Source organism: Corvus moneduloides, chromosome 3, assembly GCF_009650955.1.
Source record: "Corvus moneduloides isolate bCorMon1 chromosome 3, bCorMon1.pri, whole genome shotgun sequence".
Lineage (NCBI taxonomy): Eukaryota > Metazoa > Chordata > Aves > Passeriformes > Corvidae > Corvus > Corvus moneduloides.
In genome coordinates this window covers 5,830,400-5,848,913 of record NC_045478.1, presented here as the reverse complement: position 1 = coordinate 5,848,913, position 18,514 = coordinate 5,830,400, and the positions used below count along the sequence as shown (strand labels likewise).

The window sequence follows — 18,514 nt, the reverse complement described above, 5'->3', positions numbered from 1 at the left end:
TTGGGTTGGGGGGGACCTTAAAGATCAGCTCATTTCAACCCCCCTGCCATGGGCTGGGATAGGGACACCAGTCAGAAGTGTGAACAACACAATCTTGACCTGCACGTGGGAGAAGGACAAATGTGCAGTGGTTGGGTCCTGTTGTTCTGTAAAATGGAAATTTAACAGGCTTACTTCCCAGTCTTCTTCCCTGCTTAAATAGTGCCATGGATGCTGTGTTGACCATATCTGTGCTGCTGTACAAACCTTTCATGGCATGTTTGTCCTACAGTAAAGATGATACAAGTATTTATTAGATGATAAACTACAAAAATTGCTGCAAGGTCGTGAAAATGATAAATTCAATAGTGGTATCAGCCTTTCCATAATGAAATCCTGATCTGAATCATATTAACAAACCTCCATTACTGTTTTTTTGCAATAAAGGATGCTACCAAGCATGTTAGAGCAAACATCTGTCCCTGTGGTCTGATCCTTGGAGGTACACAAAGTGGGTTTATTTTCACAGGTAGTGTGTATGCAGCAAGTTACTGAAAGCAGTATTTCAGAGCTGTAGTCAGGTGAAATCAGCTCAATTCTGGAACTGTTTCCTTGATGCCAATGCTCAGAAAGCACAGAACCCCAGAGGGGTGGATGTTTTAGGGCTGCTGTGCCCAGAGTGGAGAGGTCCTGTGTGGAGGCAGTAATGAAACATAAGCCTTCAGTGCTGGGAAGTGTCACTAAATATCCCCTATTCCCCTCTAAACTGCAAAGTCAGTTAAATGTTAGGAAATTCCCCTGAATTAACGTGCCCTGTGGGACCATTGCTGAGTTGTGTCTATTTAGCAAGTCATTAAATGTTGCCACAAACTACTGTCCCTTGATCGCAGCCTTGAGGAAGCAGAAGCCACAGCTTTGCTGTTCTTGTTCTGAATTGGCCGTTCAAGAGGAAATCAGCCACTGGCATTCATGAGAAATACTTCACACAAACCAGAATGAGACCGTGGAAATGTTTTGTCATGTTTAAGGCTCTATTTTTAAAAATAATCATCCTTAAATAAAGCAGCTGTGTATCTTAAAGACAGGAAGATGTTTTTTCTAGATTCTCTTGATTTGTACATGATCTGTATGAAACTGTATTTACAAGAGCTACTGTGTTCTCCCTTTGTACCAGGAAGAAAACTCAGCACCCTTACAGACCACACCACAGATTCGGAAATGAAAATAATCAGCAGTACAACTGGAATATAGTTTATCCTACTTCTTAAATTCCCCCTTTAAACCCTTTCTCGTTAAACACTAGCACTGTCTCATCTCCGTGCTAAAGGGAGGAGGAATAGAGGGTGATAAGGATTTCCACCAGATACAGCCACTTGCTGGTTTCACAGCACCTCAGTGCCTGTAGCAGTTCTCATCAGAAGGGGCTGCCTAGGAGCTAGGAGGAGAAATGCATTTAAACCTTGATCTCCCCATCTGTACCAACATTCCTATTTCAGATCAGAGTTCTGCCACTGTGCTTCAAGCAGCCTTTACAGTTCTGGTCACCAAAGCCTTGGTGGTAACTTTGGCACCTGCCTGGGAGGGGATCCACAGAGGAACTGAGAACACATCAGCTACACAGTGTGACAACTGCTGGGGAGAAGGAGGAGAACAGAGTGGAGAAAATACTGTCCTCGTCAGTTTTAGCTTCTAGAAAAAAACCAAAACCTCACAGGCAGAGGACACTACAGTCTGGCCTTACTGTGTCTGCCAGAAAGGTAAACTCAGTCAAGCCTTTCCAAACACAGATGATGCAAAGCATCTCCAGTAATTCTCTGACTGACTGACCCTCTGAGGATCCCACTCTGTATTAGCAGAATTACCAGAACCTAACAAAACTCTCTCTAACACATGAATTCAAGCATCCTCCCTTTTACAGCATATCTAAGCCTAGGCTCTACCCTGCAACACGTTCCCTTCATAGTTACTCATTAACCTGACCTCTTGGTGCATGGAATTAATTTAAATCTGGCAGGATGAGGAAGTGACTCTGTGTTCAGTCCAGCTACTGCTCTAGTAAAATCCAGTACCCTGTCAGTAACAGCACAGATTTTTCAAGGGGCCTGAGCCTCTTTCCATTAATCTGAACTTTTTCAAGTAAAGCATTAGTAGTTTGAGAGGAAAAAAAAAAGCAGAACTGGTTAGGTTTTGGATTGTGTTTTTAATCAGTACAATGGAATCCCTAGAGAGGAAGACACAAATTACTAAAACTTCCACACATTTATAAATAACAAGTTTCTTTTTTTCAGTGGGCAGTTCAAAGTAACCCCTTCCCTCTAAAGTCCCTGCTGGATCGCTAAAAGGCTGTGGCCAACATCAAATTGCAATGAATTTGAAGTTGTGAAAGAGAAACCCCATTGCTACCAGATACCTCTGTCACTTTATTTTTTAAAACCATCAAACTTGTAGGAAATGGACTTGGTAACTGTAATTCACTTTTTGGGTTAGCAATAACAATTTAACCTCACTGAAAGATAAGGTACCATTTAAGGGTTTTTCAGTCAAACATTTTTTTTTACAGCAAGTTTACTAGATGACCATTAACAAAGAATCAAGAGTTTCAATTAAGAGAACAGCTCTGGTCTTCATCAGGAATTTGCATCTACGTACCTCAAACATTTTAGAGAATTTATTTTTTCAGATAAGATCTGCTAACTTCTTCCTTTAATTTTCCAGGGTGTAAAATAAGAGTTTGGAATCCTTGCTTGATGACTTGCACATCAAACTTTCAATTGTTGCTTTTTAGCACAACAGCCTTCAAAAGACAAGTACGAGCTGGTACACAGGGCAGAACCACCTTTATCTCAAAAACACCTTCAGTAGAATTTACTCCTGAGAAAATTTCCACAGGGTTTAGGAGCAGTAATTTTACATCTACAGCCCATGAAACTGGGTAATTCAAAGATTCCCAGGTTAAACTGACTTTCTTGAGATAAGGCAGTAGTGCCATCCCAGCTGGATCTGTGGATCTAAGTCGTCCAGAGACGCATTCCAAAGATGTCAGAGCCACCTGCCCAGGCTTGTAAGTGCTGAACCACATAGTTTATTGCTCAAAATAGAAGAGATATGCACCAGTTCTTTCATCACTGACTTCTACTTTCTTTCTCAGAAGTTTCTTGTCACATTGATGACTAAGGGTAGAAACAAAAGTCTTGGATCTTCTCTTTCCCCAAATTTAAGGGCACACGAGAATATACTCTCCAAACAAAGCTAACTCCTAACTCTCAATAAAGTTTTTCTTTCCAACACAGGTGCAAGAACACTAAAAGTAGTCAATATTAATTTAATACAAAAAAAGCAATTATCATTTACAAATATTAAAATTCATTTCATCTGTCCTGGCTAGCTACACTGGAGTCTCATTCTGAAAGTGTTCAGAGGCTTCAGAATGAAAAACTAAGCATCCTTATTTTGTTAAGCATCTCTTCCAGTAAAAAGCCACCTGGTCACTGTTTTGTTATGAAAATATTTTTATAGGACACTAGTCACACAAATCAGCAGGGTCTGGCTGTACAGTATTTTACACAGATAAAGTGCATCAAACAAAGAATGCCATCCAGTGCAAATTGAAGCTGTTTTCCTGAAATCACAATTTAAGAAGCGGGGCGAGGCTCCCTCCGCGCTATCCAATCAAAGGATCATCATCATCACTCTGTAACTGGAGCCGGGCAAAGGGCCGGGAGGGAGCCACTCTGTTCTTGGAGATGATGATGATGCAGGTGAAAGTGCTGAGCACTATGAAAGCCCCGATGACGATCCCAATGGCCTCGGGGACACTGATGCACCACTGATCAGCCAGCAGGCACTTGGTGTTGGCGAAGGTGCCGTTGTGTGGCCGTGGGGTGAGCCCCAGGACGTGGCACATCATGGGGTAGATGTCCACGTTGTCCATAGTGCTGTGGCTGTAGCCGTGGCGGAAGGCAGGACCGTGCGCGGCCAGGAACGGGTGCATGCTGGGCAGGGCGTTGTCATAGCCGTGGTCCCCCACTGCAGTGGGGCAGAGCACACAGTTACTGTCACAGCCTCTGCTGCAGAGTCACTGTTCCCCTCCCCATCTGCCCTCACCCCCAAAGCACGTGTTTTAACCAAGGGTAACGCACAGCAGCTCTTGGATCAACCACAGAAGGAAGCCACAGTTCCTTCCCTCTTCCCCAAACCCCACAGGTCTTCCCCCATACTGGCCCTCACCAATGGTCCTCCCTCCCATTAATCTCTTTTCCTTTCAGTGCTTAACATTTCCAGCCTTCCCCTTCCCATTCTTCGTGCCAAAGTTGAAAAGAAGGTTGGCACTCCACAATGAGTCAGTAGCTGGAATGTAAACATTTACTTCTCAGATTTTGGAAAGTCACCTCTCCTTGCAGAGTGGACATTTTAATTACTTATTAAAAATCAGGCACCTTTCCCTTGATGGTGTTCAGTTAGAGCATATTAAATACTCTCAATTCATGCTTATCAGATTAGATACTTCAGATGAAGGGACACCCAAAGAGTGAAAACCAAAAGCAAAGGTTCACTGTGCCTCTGGCGGGCCCACAGCAAAACCTTTGTAGCTATAAGGTCAGGAGTACTTGGACATCTGGTAGGTTTTTTAAGATGGACTATAAACAGCTAAAAAGCAGCCATTGTCAAATTTCCTAACAGCGTTCCTGAAAACCCTGTCCAAGGTGCCAGAAGTCTCTCACAGCATGTACAACATGGTATTTGAGTTACTGCATTTAAGTCTGAATCCATGTCTTAGTAACAGTTGAGGAATATGCCTGAGAACTGTTTCCTTGGGTGCTTCCCTGAAGCTTCTGATGCAAAATGTCCAGATTCCAACTGATTAGGTCACACTCACCACTTCAATGAGCTTCCACTAGTCCTTTTTAATGTTCTCCACGCTTTCTGTTTGCTACATCTTGTTTGTTTTGACACATCTTTCTAGATTTTTTCCTGCCTTTTACTACTTGTTTGTTTTGAACAGAGCTACTCCAGGTTCCCTCTCCAATGAAGTTCCCAGTTTTTCACCTCTGAAGGATGATTCTGGAGTGTGGAGGTACTGGTACACTTGGCAATCACTGTGCTGCCACTTTGTCCATTAAGACAGTAAACCTTAAACAGGCTTTTAGGGTAAAACCTCCCCTGCCAGATTCTGGGAAACCTTTGCAAATAAAAGTGATTTGAAAAGTGATTCACTTCAACTGATGCAATGCTGTTCCTTATAAATATTCACTTACTAACTATTTTTAGTTACATGACATTGAATCTAACCAGAAACAAGAAAAAGAGAACTCTGATCAGAGAACACCTGTGCTACATGTTGCCAATTTGAAGATAAGTGTTGCAAATCTGAGGGGAAATTAAAATATAAACACATCTTGCATGAAAAAGCAGTGCTTCTGTAAAAATACTGAAAAAACCTGAACTTAATTCTGCAAAGGGAAGACATTAAGATCAGCCAAACTGGGTGAAACCAGGATTTTACACCACCTAACACCCTGTCTCTAACAGCAGTTGTACAGGGAAGTATGCAGGAGGGATATCCCTGACCTACCAACCAGCTTCAAGCTGTTGGCTGCTCGGAAACTTCCTGGAAGTCGGTACCTTTGTATTTAATTTTTATTAATGGATTTTCCTACAAAGAATCTGTCCAATCACTTTCTGAACACACATATATACACCCACATAGAGCCTTCATCTGCAACCAGAACTTCAGGCTGAATGCTATTACTATTACAAGAAAGAAATATATCTGGAATTTCTTCTTTGAGATATACTTTCATGTGACTGTTGCATTTTTTTTCAGTAAATTATACATGCCCCTTGTCTGCCAAAAAAAATCCCTGCATGTGGAACACCTGCAAATATATATACATATATATGTATATACATACATATATATGTATGTGTAATTTGACATTCATAGCACCTAGCAGGAAGAAAGGGCACAGTTTAGCAAGGCACTGAGAAGTGACACCTGTTCTGAGTTTAGTCTTTCAAACATGCTGGTGTGTTCCTACTATTTTTAGTATTTCCTGCCATTAATTTTCATTCCCTAGTACATGTACTGTGATATTAAATGCTGTGTGTTGCACGCTTTGATATATACCTCTACATATATATTTTATATACAATAAAAAGTTAACCACACTCCAGGGAAAGCTTGAGACAGACTGCTAACCTAAGATAACTCAGACTATTAAATTGAACATAGCAAAGTGTTTCAGCCAACAGAATATCCCCCAAATCCTCCTCATCTGTTAAGAACACTCCAGGCTCAAGTTGACAATGTTCTAGAAAGTGCTGCACTACTCCGAAACCTGCACAGTGCCAGGACTCCCCCTCCTAAACGAGGGCCATCCTGCAGCTGGCTGGAATAGAAACAAGGCAGTTTACCCACACAAACCACAGAGCAACACACACTTACACTTGGAGAGGGACTCATTCTGTACAATTGTCCAGCCTTCGTCTGCAACCAGAATTATGGGCTGGATTCTCTTGTTATGGCGATAATGGAATCTGTCTGGAATTTCTTCTTTCAGATAAACCTTCATGTGACTGTTGCAATTTTTCAGTAAGTTATACACAACTTCTTTGTCTGCCAACGAAAAAACTGCATGTGAAACAGCTGGAAATTAACTCTTGTTTACTACAATTATCTATCATTAAACCCAAGTTCCATTATTTCAAAACAATTATTAAAAAAAAAAACCCCACATAGAAAAGGATTTTTTCATGTCCCTTATGAAATGCTACATGTGTCGAGGTGGATTTCAAAATTTGCTTTCATTTTAAATCAGACACCTCCCAGATGTAGGTTTAGACCTACAACTCAATTCATCATCTGGGTTTGAAGGGCAAAATTCAAGCAGAGAAATCAAGAAAAAGCAATCACCCCCTCAAGTAGTCAGTATTTTATCCAATGCAGTAATTTTTTTTTTTTTTTAACCGTATGAATCACTTTTTTCATTAGTCTGGCCACAGAGAGGCCAGCAGTGTCATGATTTCAGACATGACTGTTGGGGATTACTCCGAGATACAAAAATGGAATTCACAGTAAGGAATCTTAAGTTTCACTCTCCAAACAAGAAGTAGTAAAATAATCAAAACTGGGACTAGATTTTCACTTGGAAATTTACACAATGACTTTTTTTTATTCAAAATAACAACATGGGTTTATTTCATGCTCACTGTGAATTACAGCGGCATAGACTAAGTGAGCAACAAGAGATCAGGCACACTAAGTACCTATCTACTTTCTCAACCCCCTGTACCAGGGTCATCTTATCAGCCACAGAAATTTGACAAGAAACTCTCCTTGTCCCCCTGACTGCCAAAACAAACTTCTAAACAAACCATCATTCTTTAGCTTTCTCATTATGTCCAAATTCTGCAACACGAACTCCATAGGTTTTGCAAAAGATTAAAACAATCTAATAAACTGTGTACTTTTCAGAGGCAAGATAAACAAGATTTAATCCTCAGTGTATGCCTTAAAAAATAACCAAACTCAAACATACTCTGCCTTGGCAGCACTGCAGCAACCGGAGTCTTGTCTATGAGGGTGTAGTTATTGCGCCCGAGGCATTCATCCAGGACAATCAGCCTCTTTGCAGAGCAGGAGGCCATTCCGTGGTCACTCGTTATTATCACGTTAACAGTGTCCCACAAACCCGATGCCTTCAGTTTATTCATGAGGAAACCAACATGTTGATCCACTTCTTCCAACACTCTGCGCATGTTCTGGGTGTCGTCTGGGCCATACTTGTGCCCGCTTGCATCTGGTTCTTCCCAGTAGAGCACAGCAAAATTGACCACTGGGTCAGAGCTGTTCAGCCATGCAACAATACTCTCCACTCTCTCCTCAAACTTCACTGAGAAGTTGTACTTCATAAAGAACTGAGGGGTCGTGTTGTTGATTTTTACATCACTACCAGGCCACATTGCAGCAGCACTTGCTCCCTTTCCCTGCTGTTGATTTGTTACCCAAATTGGAACTGCCTCATCCCACCAGAAGGGATCTGAATCGTTGAACTGTGAAAACTTTTTCCGGGCATCTGCATCGTACATGTCATTAGCCACGATGCCATGGCTTTCCTCATATAAACCTGTCACTATGGTGTAATGGTTTGGGAAGGTCTTGGTGATGAAAGCATTTGTGACTTCTTTTACAAGCACACCATCCTCAATGAATTCCTGGAGATGAGGAAGTTTGTAGGTTTCCAAGTAATCAGCCCTGAATCCATCGAAGGACACGAGGAGTAACCTGGGTACCGAGTCACCAGCTGAGCGAGCACAACAGATGAGTATTCCAGCAAAAAATAACATCAACATTGAGCTCATTGTGCAGACTTTGCAGTACTTCCAGCAGGTAATCAGATGCACCTGAAAAAATTTAAAAAGACAAGGCACATAACCAAAACAATTCTGCTGTGACCAGTTTAACCAGCTATACATTATATACATCTTCCTTTTGGAGGGTAACTCCAGAACACCCAGGCTAAACAACCACTCAAGTCAACAGTGGATTTCCCTACTGACTTCGGAGGTTTCTTGCATATTGCCAAGAGTTTTTCATGTATTAAAACAAATGAGCAGTGAGATCTTTTCCCCTGCAGACTAAATGAAAGGAAGAATTGTTTTCTTTTGATCAGTTATTCCATTGTTCTGTGTGTCCTATTACAATTCTGCATTCCAAGATAGACAATCAGAATTTTTCCTTGTGTTCAAGCACAGGCACTTGAACAATTTCAGACCCACATTTAAGAGTCCTCTGCAGCTCTAAATCATTAATACCCATCCCTGTTCAGGTCAGAAACCTGTTTCCTACTACAATTGTAATTCTTCTTTTTCATCTCACTTTTCCTTTTTCAGTTTCTACCCTCTAGAGTTGCTGGAAGACTTTTGAGCCTTTCAACGTTCCCACTTACTCAGTGCTTATTCTATACACAGAACTGCCAGGAGTAACTTCTACTTCTGCCTTCCTTCTAAGCTGTTGTACATCTACCATAACAGCATTTAAACCTGTCCTTTACGTGCCACACTTTTCTCTCTAAAAAAACCTAAATTAATAACCTTATCTGTGAGGTAAATATTTCTCACCAAGGAACTGATGACTATTATGAGTGCCAGGTATGATCTGTAAGCTTTTTATCCCCTCTTAATGTATTATGTGTGACCTAAGCACTTTGTTCAGAAAGGTAGAGAATGATGCTCTCAGTCTTTAAGAAAGAGGAAGTGAAGCTCCAGGTTTCACAAAACCTTCTGTAATATTGTTAGACAGTGTATTTGCTTCTCAAGAAGAACCCCATCACAACAAATTTTTCCTTTATATTTCCTTTATCATTTATTTTCCTTTATGTGCACACAAACTGTGATTGTAGGAGGCACAGCAGCTGTCTTCCCAACATTTTTAACCCTTTAACCCTTTCCTACAAACTCCTTAGAACGGCGCATTTATTTTAAAGGTGTAAGGAGCTTTAATGTTAGCTGTAGCTTTAGCAGTGAGGGGAATTCAAAGCACGGGAAACCACCCCCTTCCCCCCCCGGCCCGGTCTCCAACAGTTGAAGTATCTTCAGAAGATAGAAAAGCTACAAGAAAGGACTGTCAAAAATAGCATTAAGGCATCTCTTAGCACAGAGGACTTGGAAGACAGGGCCCTTTCAAAGAAGAAAAAGGAGAAAAGAAAGGAGAAGAGCAACGCAGCGGCAAATCACCCGTTCGATATCAGGTGCTTTAAAAAGCAGAACCAGTTTTCCACAGCGCAGTAAGACGCAAACCCGCAGAGTTCGCTTCGAAATGCTCCGAAGCTGCTCAGCACTGGTGCTTTTATACACAAGCAGCGTGTTCTAACCAAAAATTAACTCTACCCCAGGCAAACCCAGCAAAACAACCCAGCTGTGAAATACCACCAGCACTAGTCCACCTACTCCCGCACCTCCCGACCGGGTTTTTTAGTTGCTCGGCTCGATCAGAACGGAGGTTATTCCGCCTGCAAAGCGCGGACACACCCAGCACCACCGACCCACCAGGCACTCCGGGTCGGTTTCCCGCGCACCTGCCCCTCACCCGCACTCGGACCACGCTCACCATCCCCACAGCCTCCCGCCGCGGGACACCCCGTCCCCGCCCGGGCCCCACCGTGAGGTCCCGCTCCGGCTCCGCTCGGGCCGGGACGCGCGGGCAGCACCGGAGGTGACCGGAGGTGACCGGGGGCAGCGGGGGGTGGCGGCCCAGCGCCTGCGCACCCGCCGCCCACGCAGCCCCAACCGACACTGACGGGCCTTTGGAGGGGGCGCGAGAGCTCGCCAGTGAGCGCGGCCTCCGCCCGCTGTGATTGGCTGCGGGCCCGCTGGCGGGAGACCCGATTGGCTGCGGCGCGGGGGGCGCGGCACCGGGATGAACGGCGGAGGGGGAGCGGGAAGTGAGGGGCGGGCGGTGAGAGGCGTCGTGGGGAGGCTACGAGGAGGCTGTGGAGGCAATGCGGGATTTCCAGCGTCTAGAGTCAATTAGATAGAGCTCTGAGATCATCGAGTCCAACCTATGACCGATCACCACTTTGTCAACTAAACCATGTCCCTCAGTGCCACGTCCAGTCTTTCCTTAAACACCTCCAGGAACGGTGGCTCCACCGCTTTCCTCGGTAGCCTATTCCAATGTCTAATCACCCTTTTTGTGAAGAAATTATTCTTAATGTCCAACCTAAAACCTCCCGTGGTGCAACTTGAGACTATGACCTCTTGTCATGTCACTTGTTACCTGCACGCAGAGCCCAGCCTCCACCTGGCTGCACCCCCTGTCCAGCAGCTGTGAAAAGCCAGAAGGTCCCCCCTGAGCCTCCTTTTCTCTGGGCTGAACCACCTCTTTCCAGCTCCCTCAGCCACTCCTGGTGCTCCAGCCCCTTCCCCAGCTCCATTCCCTTCTCTGGACACGCTCCAGCCCCTCAATGTCCTTCCTGAACTGAGGGGCCCAAAACTGGACACAGCACTCGAGGTGTGGCCTCCCCAGTGGTGATGATCACTGCCCTGGTCCTGCTGCCACACACCGGGATGAAGGGGCCAGAGCTGAGGGGAGCCATGGGGGCTGTGGGATGCAGCTGTCCCATACAGAGCAAGGTGGTGGTTTCAGGGAGCTCAGGGGTTTGTGTGTTGTCCCCCCGGGCTGGGGTGCAGCTCACTCTGGGGCTGTTTGCTGGGCATCCCTTTGTTGCACAAGGGCACCGTGAGGTGAAGCTGTGATGGGACATGTCCTTGGGAGTGTCCCTGTGTTCTCCCAGAATACTCATAACCTGCCTCCTGCCTCCTTTGCAGGTGCCTAGCAGCCCCAGGCTGTCACCTTTGTGAGGCAGTGGTGGTTGTCAGCATGACTCCTCCATGACTCCTCCATGACTCCATCTCCCTTTTGGTCACACAGCTCTGAAAACTGGCTGTTCATATTCTTTCATGCACATCACCTTTTTGTGGTCTCCTTTGTGGGGAAAAAAAAAAAAATCGTTTACCCTAAATCTCAAAATACAGGCAGGAAATGGTCAATGTGTTCTTCAATGTACTCTGAGTGCCACCGCAGCAGTGTGTGGTATGATAGGTTGAGATCTGTTTTGGGTCCTGGTGTAAGTTTGCTTCATAAATTAAGGCAAATAGTTTACATTCCCATGGTTTTCCTTTTCATTATGAGAAAGGATTAGTAATTCTGCAAAACCTGTTAACGTACTGGTGCTGAAAAACAATGAGATCAGCTCTATGTAAATACAGAAATGAAGCATCCTTTAATAGCACAGAGTACAAATCATCACTATTTTAAATTTCATCCTAAAAACTGAGAAAAAGAAATGCTTATGGCTTCATAACTGACTGAAGTAGATCTGAATTCCATTCTGTGTACCCTGCTAGATGTTTATTCTGCAGGCGGTGTAGATTTCAGCTTGTTTCTTCCTAATGGTTTTCACATATGTATGAGTTAGGCAGGTTTTGCTACCTGTGTGTGCCAGCTGTGGAGTGGCTCTAAAATGTGGTATAATAGGCTGAATACAGTGACACGCCCCTGATTCACCTTGATTTATGGAATGTAGCAGGTGTGGCAAAGCACAGGCCCATAAAGAGGGAAAAAAACAACTCCAGGTGAGCTAGCTAAGTATTCTTGCAGCTACTCACATGTCATGTGTCAAGTTCAAGTCAAGGTCTTTGTGTATTTTTTTTTTCTCTTAGGCTCTTTTTGGTTATACAAGTTCAGCTTTGTGAATATGCACATGACAGCTGGTCATGTGGAGGAGGGACCTGTCCTTTATGAATTACTTTGTTGTATTGCCTTAAAAATATTTGTTACACAGAGTGAACTAGAGCTCCAGGGAATGCAGAACAGGGCAGGTGCAATATTTTAACCAATTTCATCAATTTACAACTGAATTCTTGTTAAAAACTTTATGCACAAATGCAGACAAATTTTAAGCATGGAGGCTCTTTTGCCAGCCTGCTTTTGCAGCATAATCACACACCTAAAAGGTGTGAGTAATCTCTTGTTTACCCTTGCCCACATGCTTTGAAAACTATTTTCACTATTCACTTATTCATGAGCCCAGCCTAATGTGGTGTGCCCAGTTTGACACATCATATAGGCAGCACACCACAGCAGCTCTGGACTCTGAACTGGTCTAGCCAATATGTATCTTATGTGTTTAATACTGCTCTTAGTTCCATTTACAGTGTTTCCCTACAAGAAATGGGTGAGTTACATGTATACTTACATTAAGAGGAGTAAAACTGGGCACTACTGAGATGTTTGCCTTTCTTCACCTTGATCTCTCTATTGTATTTCAGCCCATGTTTGCCTGTAGAGGCTGCAGTTCTAAGCACTAGGTCCTGCCAGAAGCTGTACAGATTTACTGCTGGAGTATAATTGAGCATTTGTAGCTCAAAAACCATTAGTCAATGCCAGGAAGTAAAGGGTAGGCAACCTCAAAATATTCTTAGTGGTTGCTAGGCTTAGTAAAACACTTACTTTCTGGATGGGAAATCATACCCTCTAGTTGGCAGTGTTGTAGAGGTGAAGCAACTCTGAATTTATTTGGATTAATTAAATTTGGATTAATTTAATTTGGATTGTTTAGCCTGGAGAAGAGATGGCTTAGGGGTGACCTAACTGTGGCCTTCCAGCACCTGAAGGGAGCCTACAGGAAAGACAGAGAGGGACTTTTTACAAGAGCATGGGGTCACAAGTGGGAATGGCTTCAAACTGAAAGATACCAGGTTTAGATTGGATATTAGGAAAAAAACTCTTCCCTGTGAGGGTGGTGAGGCCCTGGCACAGGTTGCCCAGAGAAGCTGTGGCTGCTCCATCCCTGGAAATGTTCAAGGCCAGGTTGAACAGGAGCTTGGAGCAACCTGGTCTGGTGGAAGGCGTCCCTGCCCATGGCAGGGTGTTGGAGTGAGATGGTCTTTAAAGTCCCTTCCAATCCAAACTGTTCTATGATTCTATGAAAACTTGATGCTGCATGTGAATGGCTCAGCTACTCGTGTGGAGTGCTTTCTTAGGGACATTTTCATTACTTAATCTTGAACAAGAAATATTTCCTGTATTTCCAGTTTTGTTCTCACTTTTATCCATGTGACGGAGACCTCTGTCACCGTTTTTGCTCACTAGTTTTTTTAATCTGTCATTTAACCTGTCATTTACTGTGTTTTGATGCATCTTTATAAAATAGAGATGAAAAAAATTAGATGTTTCATGAGACCATAAACGAGCTGGGTGAGTAACAGCTGTTAAACTTTATTAGACCTTAATCTTTTAGCGCCCATTTAATCCAAAGCATTGCTTGTATATGGAAGCTATAAAAAAAAAGGGATCTTAACCTTGCTGTTTCTCAAACTGTGTGGAAAGAGATCCCTAAGGCTGCATGACAGGGTGGCTGTGGCGTCTCTGCCTTCTCTGTTTCAGTTACCAAAGCCTCCACTGCAAACAGGCTTGAAACGGCGTTGCTGAGCTTTCCAAGGGTGCTTAGTTTCAGAGATAAACAAGGCTGTTGAAATGATGCCAGATTTTAAAGGCAAACAAAAGTGTTTTTCTTGGAGCAGTTGGGCAGATAAAAAGCTGGTATTTCTTAGGCTCTCAGGTATTCCAATGGAATTCCTGACCATGGACTTGAAGACCAAACCAAGTAAGGTTTTACAAAATGAACTGGAAGACCAAAAATAAAGCACTTTGAAGCATCCAAATTGGGAATAATTAGACCCTGCATCAGGTAAAGCAGGTTTTCAAATGTGTGCTGACAATGACTTCTGGTATTTTTAACAACTAAAAGCTGTTGATAACATGAGAATTGGATGTCATGTGCAAGTTTTCTGTTGTTTGTCTAGTTCCTAGTGTCTGTCATACGCAGAGAAATTTATGGATGTGTTGGCTTTAAATACACCTTTTAAGCAGCCAGCAGCAAAGGAAAATCTGGTGAATCACCATTACTACACTGGGGTCCTAGATTCATGAACCAGCTCCTCAAGACTGCAGAATCCAAGTCAGTGTTAGCAGAACAACAAATGGATTTCTGCATGCCTGCTTCAAGGATGTGCTGACTCCTGTGTGAAATGTCATCATCAACGTCTTCTACCAAACCACTGTCTTCTGAAATGGTTCTTTTGTGTTTTTTTTTTCTTACTGCAGCACAAATAGAATACAGATAAAGGAATAAAATGTGGGATAAAGTCTTGTCCTCGTGCTGTTTAGTGCAAGATTGGCAGTGGATAGAGGATTAGTGTTGAGGAACTGTGTAGAGATGAGGTACTGCTAACAACAAAAGTAAAAGCTGAGGCTGAAAATGGTGCAAGGGTTTGTGGTTGATTTCCTCCAGGTACTGAGTGCAGCCAGGAGTGAAAACAAAGTGGTATGAATTTATTGCAAGTCCCTTGTAATATGTCTGTAAACTATGACCAGTCTGTCTCCTGGAGCCCACAGTGTAGTTTTGATAATGTCCTTGTTGCAAAGCTTGGAAATTTTGGAGCTTTATGAAGGAAAAAAGTTTTAGGGGTTTTTTTTGTAAAGCAAACGTCCTGAATGGCCAGGAACGTTCATGATTTTTCATTGAGTTCACTTAAGTCCAAATGAGGGGTCTGATCCCACGGGATGCCAAGATCCCTCAGAGTTTCTGAGGGACACTAAACTTTGTTTACCATCATTCAGTTTCAGGTTCAGCTGTTTCCAAGAATTTTGAGTGTTTTATTTTAACTATTCCATTTTTTTTTTTTGCATCTCTTCTGTCTGGAAAAAGATACTTTAGAGCAAGCAAGTGAAAAAACCTCAATTTCTTTAGTTATGAAGAAAGATTTACAGTCTCTTTGCTTTAAAGTGTGCAAGCATCTTCACAGAGAACAAATAAAACTGAAGGATTCTTTTAATTAAAGCACTAAAATCATAGGAATATCCAACTAGGAATTACTTGAGAAATTCCAGTAGAAACAGGTTGCTATTTCTAAACAGGGCTGAGAACCACTGAAGCTACTTGTGGCACTGATGAATGAGTTGAAGTTTACAGTGTTGTGGAATGCCTAAAATATGTGCAACTTACTGCTTCAATAAAGGTGTACCCAGATAAAAGTCTTGGGAATCCATATCAAACAGTGTAATGTGGGGGTTTGCCTCTAATTCTTAATCTCTGCGAATATGTGAGGTATGCTGCTTAGGGGTCTGATATTCTTGTTACTCTTCCTTCTTCCCACCCTTCTCTTCCACTCTGGGGGCAAGGGATAACTGACTCTAGCAATGCAGGAATTTCTTTACAAGTCAGTCTTCTGCTTGTCATTTTAAAATAAGTGCAAAGTGGAGGTGCTGATTTCTGTTGGGGATTCTGGGTGAACAGAGAAAGTTTCAGTAGTAGCTTCAGCAGTCTGAATGTACCAGAGCCCTTACCCTTCAAATAAATCAAGTTGCTCTAAGCAAACAACTTAAATACCAGTAAATGTCTCTGTGTGTTTGGGCTGCTGAACTGAGCTCTGTGTGTCTCTGCAGAGTGAACCAGGCAGTTATCTAGGTTTCCAGCTCGAGTTTTGATGTCCATTTGTGGGCTTCTAAATGTACACGAATACCAGCCTTGCTGTCTAAACAGACATATGTTTTGTAGGCAGCTCTGATGACTGGGCTGTTTTAAAGATCATCTTCATCTCCTTTTGATATAATTTTTTCCATCTCTTTTTATGGTATATTTTGAGGTGCTCAACACTGTCCACTAGACTGTAGAAAAAATCAGTGATTTGCTTATTCCAGGTGATGAACACTGACAAAACTGTAACTTGTGTCTAAGTATTCTAACTGGTCTTGTAGTCACGTTGATTCTGGTATGTCCTGCATTAAGAAGAACAAGGTTAGAGTAAAAACAGAAGTTCAGTCATAAAGTAAAAAATGAACCTTGCAAATGAGGAATTCTATTGCTCATGTTCTTTGTCCTTTTATGATTTTTTCTGCTTATGGTTTTTGTGCTTCTTTATGTTTCTGCAAAGCCGGTAACCAGCGCTACTGATGGCTCACATGGGTCCAGATGGTCAGTGACACAACCTGGATTACAGAATTAGCAGCGGAAAGTATTGTGTTACTAACTTCTACATTAACTCAACACCTTCTAGGTTTGGGAGCAGAGGAATTTAGGGAATGGATGAAATTGGTGATTTCTGTTTTGTAGTCTTGCATTCTCATGGCCTTGAGGCTGGGACTGTTACTCAGAGGGCTTTAGGTGTGCTGAGACCTTTTTTTGGTCTCTTGCCGCATACAAGCTCTTCCCTCTCACTTCTGTGCAGGAGAGAAGTCCCATTTCACTGTACACTGAATGATACTTTTCTTTTCTCTTGGAGGGCGGCAGAAGAAAGAACAACTTGGGTAGCTCACAATGAAGGAACCCACATCAACTGTATTTATTTCTTTTAAAATAATACTCACCTTATGCTCTTACTCAGTGTTTTACTTGTGATATTTTAAACCCTCCAGCAGGTGCTGCTGCATCCTGCAAATGTCATCTTCGTGAAGGGAAAAAAAAAAGTCATGGACTGGACTACAACTGGACTTTGTTCTTTGTTTTATGTCACGACTGTTTCTGAGTTCTCTTTTTTCCTCAAACTGTTTGCCAGTCGAGTTACTAAGGAGGGATTTTTTATGATCCCAGCGAGTTTAATCCTGCAACCACTCTGTAAGAAGGGGTTGAAGATCAGTGGGAGTTGCTGATCAAAGTCATGCTTAGAGCAAGTTGAAAAGACCCAGGCAGAAATACATTTGTCTTTCTACAAAATATGAAGAAATCCAAGTGTTTTCTTAGAAGTGAAAAGTAGTCCCAAAAGAAATCGAACTTATACAACTTTCCAGCTGTTTTATTGCTTTTCCCAAGTTTCTTGAACTTCGATAATTTAAGTTCATGGTTTTAAATCAGTCTTCTCATTAGCCTTGGTCTTGAGTGCTAGAATTTTGCAAGACAGATTACACAGTACCCATTTTGGAATCTCTGGGTTAGGATTTACACGTGAGGAATTGTGCTGAGTTACATACAGGAGATGTGCTTTATCCTGCTTGCTGATGGACCACTTGTGCCAGCCAGCCATGTGTGGGCAGGAAGAGTTGAGATTAGGCCTTGGTAATGGGTAACATATCCTTGAAGTCCTTGAGTTGCATCAGGCCAGAAATGCCCTTGTGAGCTAAGAGATCTCACTGGCCTCTGATACTTACTTGCATCTTTGTACTGTACAATCACAGTGATTAGACTTGGTTGTAACTACGGTCCTGGCACTTTTCAGGTTATCTAGGAGCCTTAAGTCTATGAAATATTGGTTTGCTTTTGATATTTAACTTTAGTAGTACTCTAAACTGTTCAATATAAGAGTAATGGCAGTTAACTACAGTCATAAATCCCAGGCAGGCAGCACCTGCTACTCTACCCTGTGAAATAGGTTGTGTTCTCTTCTTGTTCTGTCTGGGATGGCTGGAATTACCATCTTTCTCTATCACTTCTCTTCTTTATTTCTTTAAGAAATCCAATCTGGCTGTGGCAGTTACCTCTCAGGAAGTTACAAGGATGGGTCAAGAGGAAAACACCTTCACTTTCCTTTTGGCTCAATCCCAAAAGATTAAATATTAGTTTATAAGAATTCTTGTAATAATCTTCATAATCAAGATGCAGTAAACATAGAGATAAAAAGTCTTTAGTCAATAAGGCCTGAAGTTCTCATGAATTTAATAAATTGGTGACTTTATAATAATTTGATAAATTCAGGTTTGGATCTTCTGGGAGTTTCAGCTCTGTTAATTTCAGTTGCTCTGGAATGTGTATCTGTCTCTAGGAGGGCAGTTAATTTTATGCTAAAGCTGGCAGTATTCACCCAGTTTAGATTCTGTGTAGTTTGGTGTGTCTCTCCATTCATTAGAGAAAAGGAACTGTATACACAAGGTGGCAAACTAGATTTCTGCAGTGTATGTCTTATGACATGGAGATACATAACCTAAATGTGATTATAATTAATTGATGCATTATGTATATGTAATCATGATTAACTTATT

General features: G+C 42.5%; 1 protein-coding gene across 1 annotated transcript; it reads right to left on the bottom strand.

The window, feature by feature from the left end:
- Window positions 1-989: 989 nt before the first annotated feature.
- Window positions 990-8,382, bottom strand: ENPP4 (ectonucleotide pyrophosphatase/phosphodiesterase 4). Its single transcript, XM_032103993.1, has 3 exons — window positions 7,518-8,382; window positions 6,425-6,595; window positions 990-4,005 (listed from the first exon to the last, which is right to left on the bottom strand). The coding sequence occupies exons 1-3, from the start codon at window positions 8,338-8,340 to the stop codon at window positions 3,641-3,643; spliced, it is 1,359 nt and encodes a 452-aa protein (XP_031959884.1). The 5' UTR covers window positions 8,341-8,382; the 3' UTR covers window positions 990-3,640.
- Between the last annotated feature and the right edge of the window lie 10,132 nt (window positions 8,383-18,514).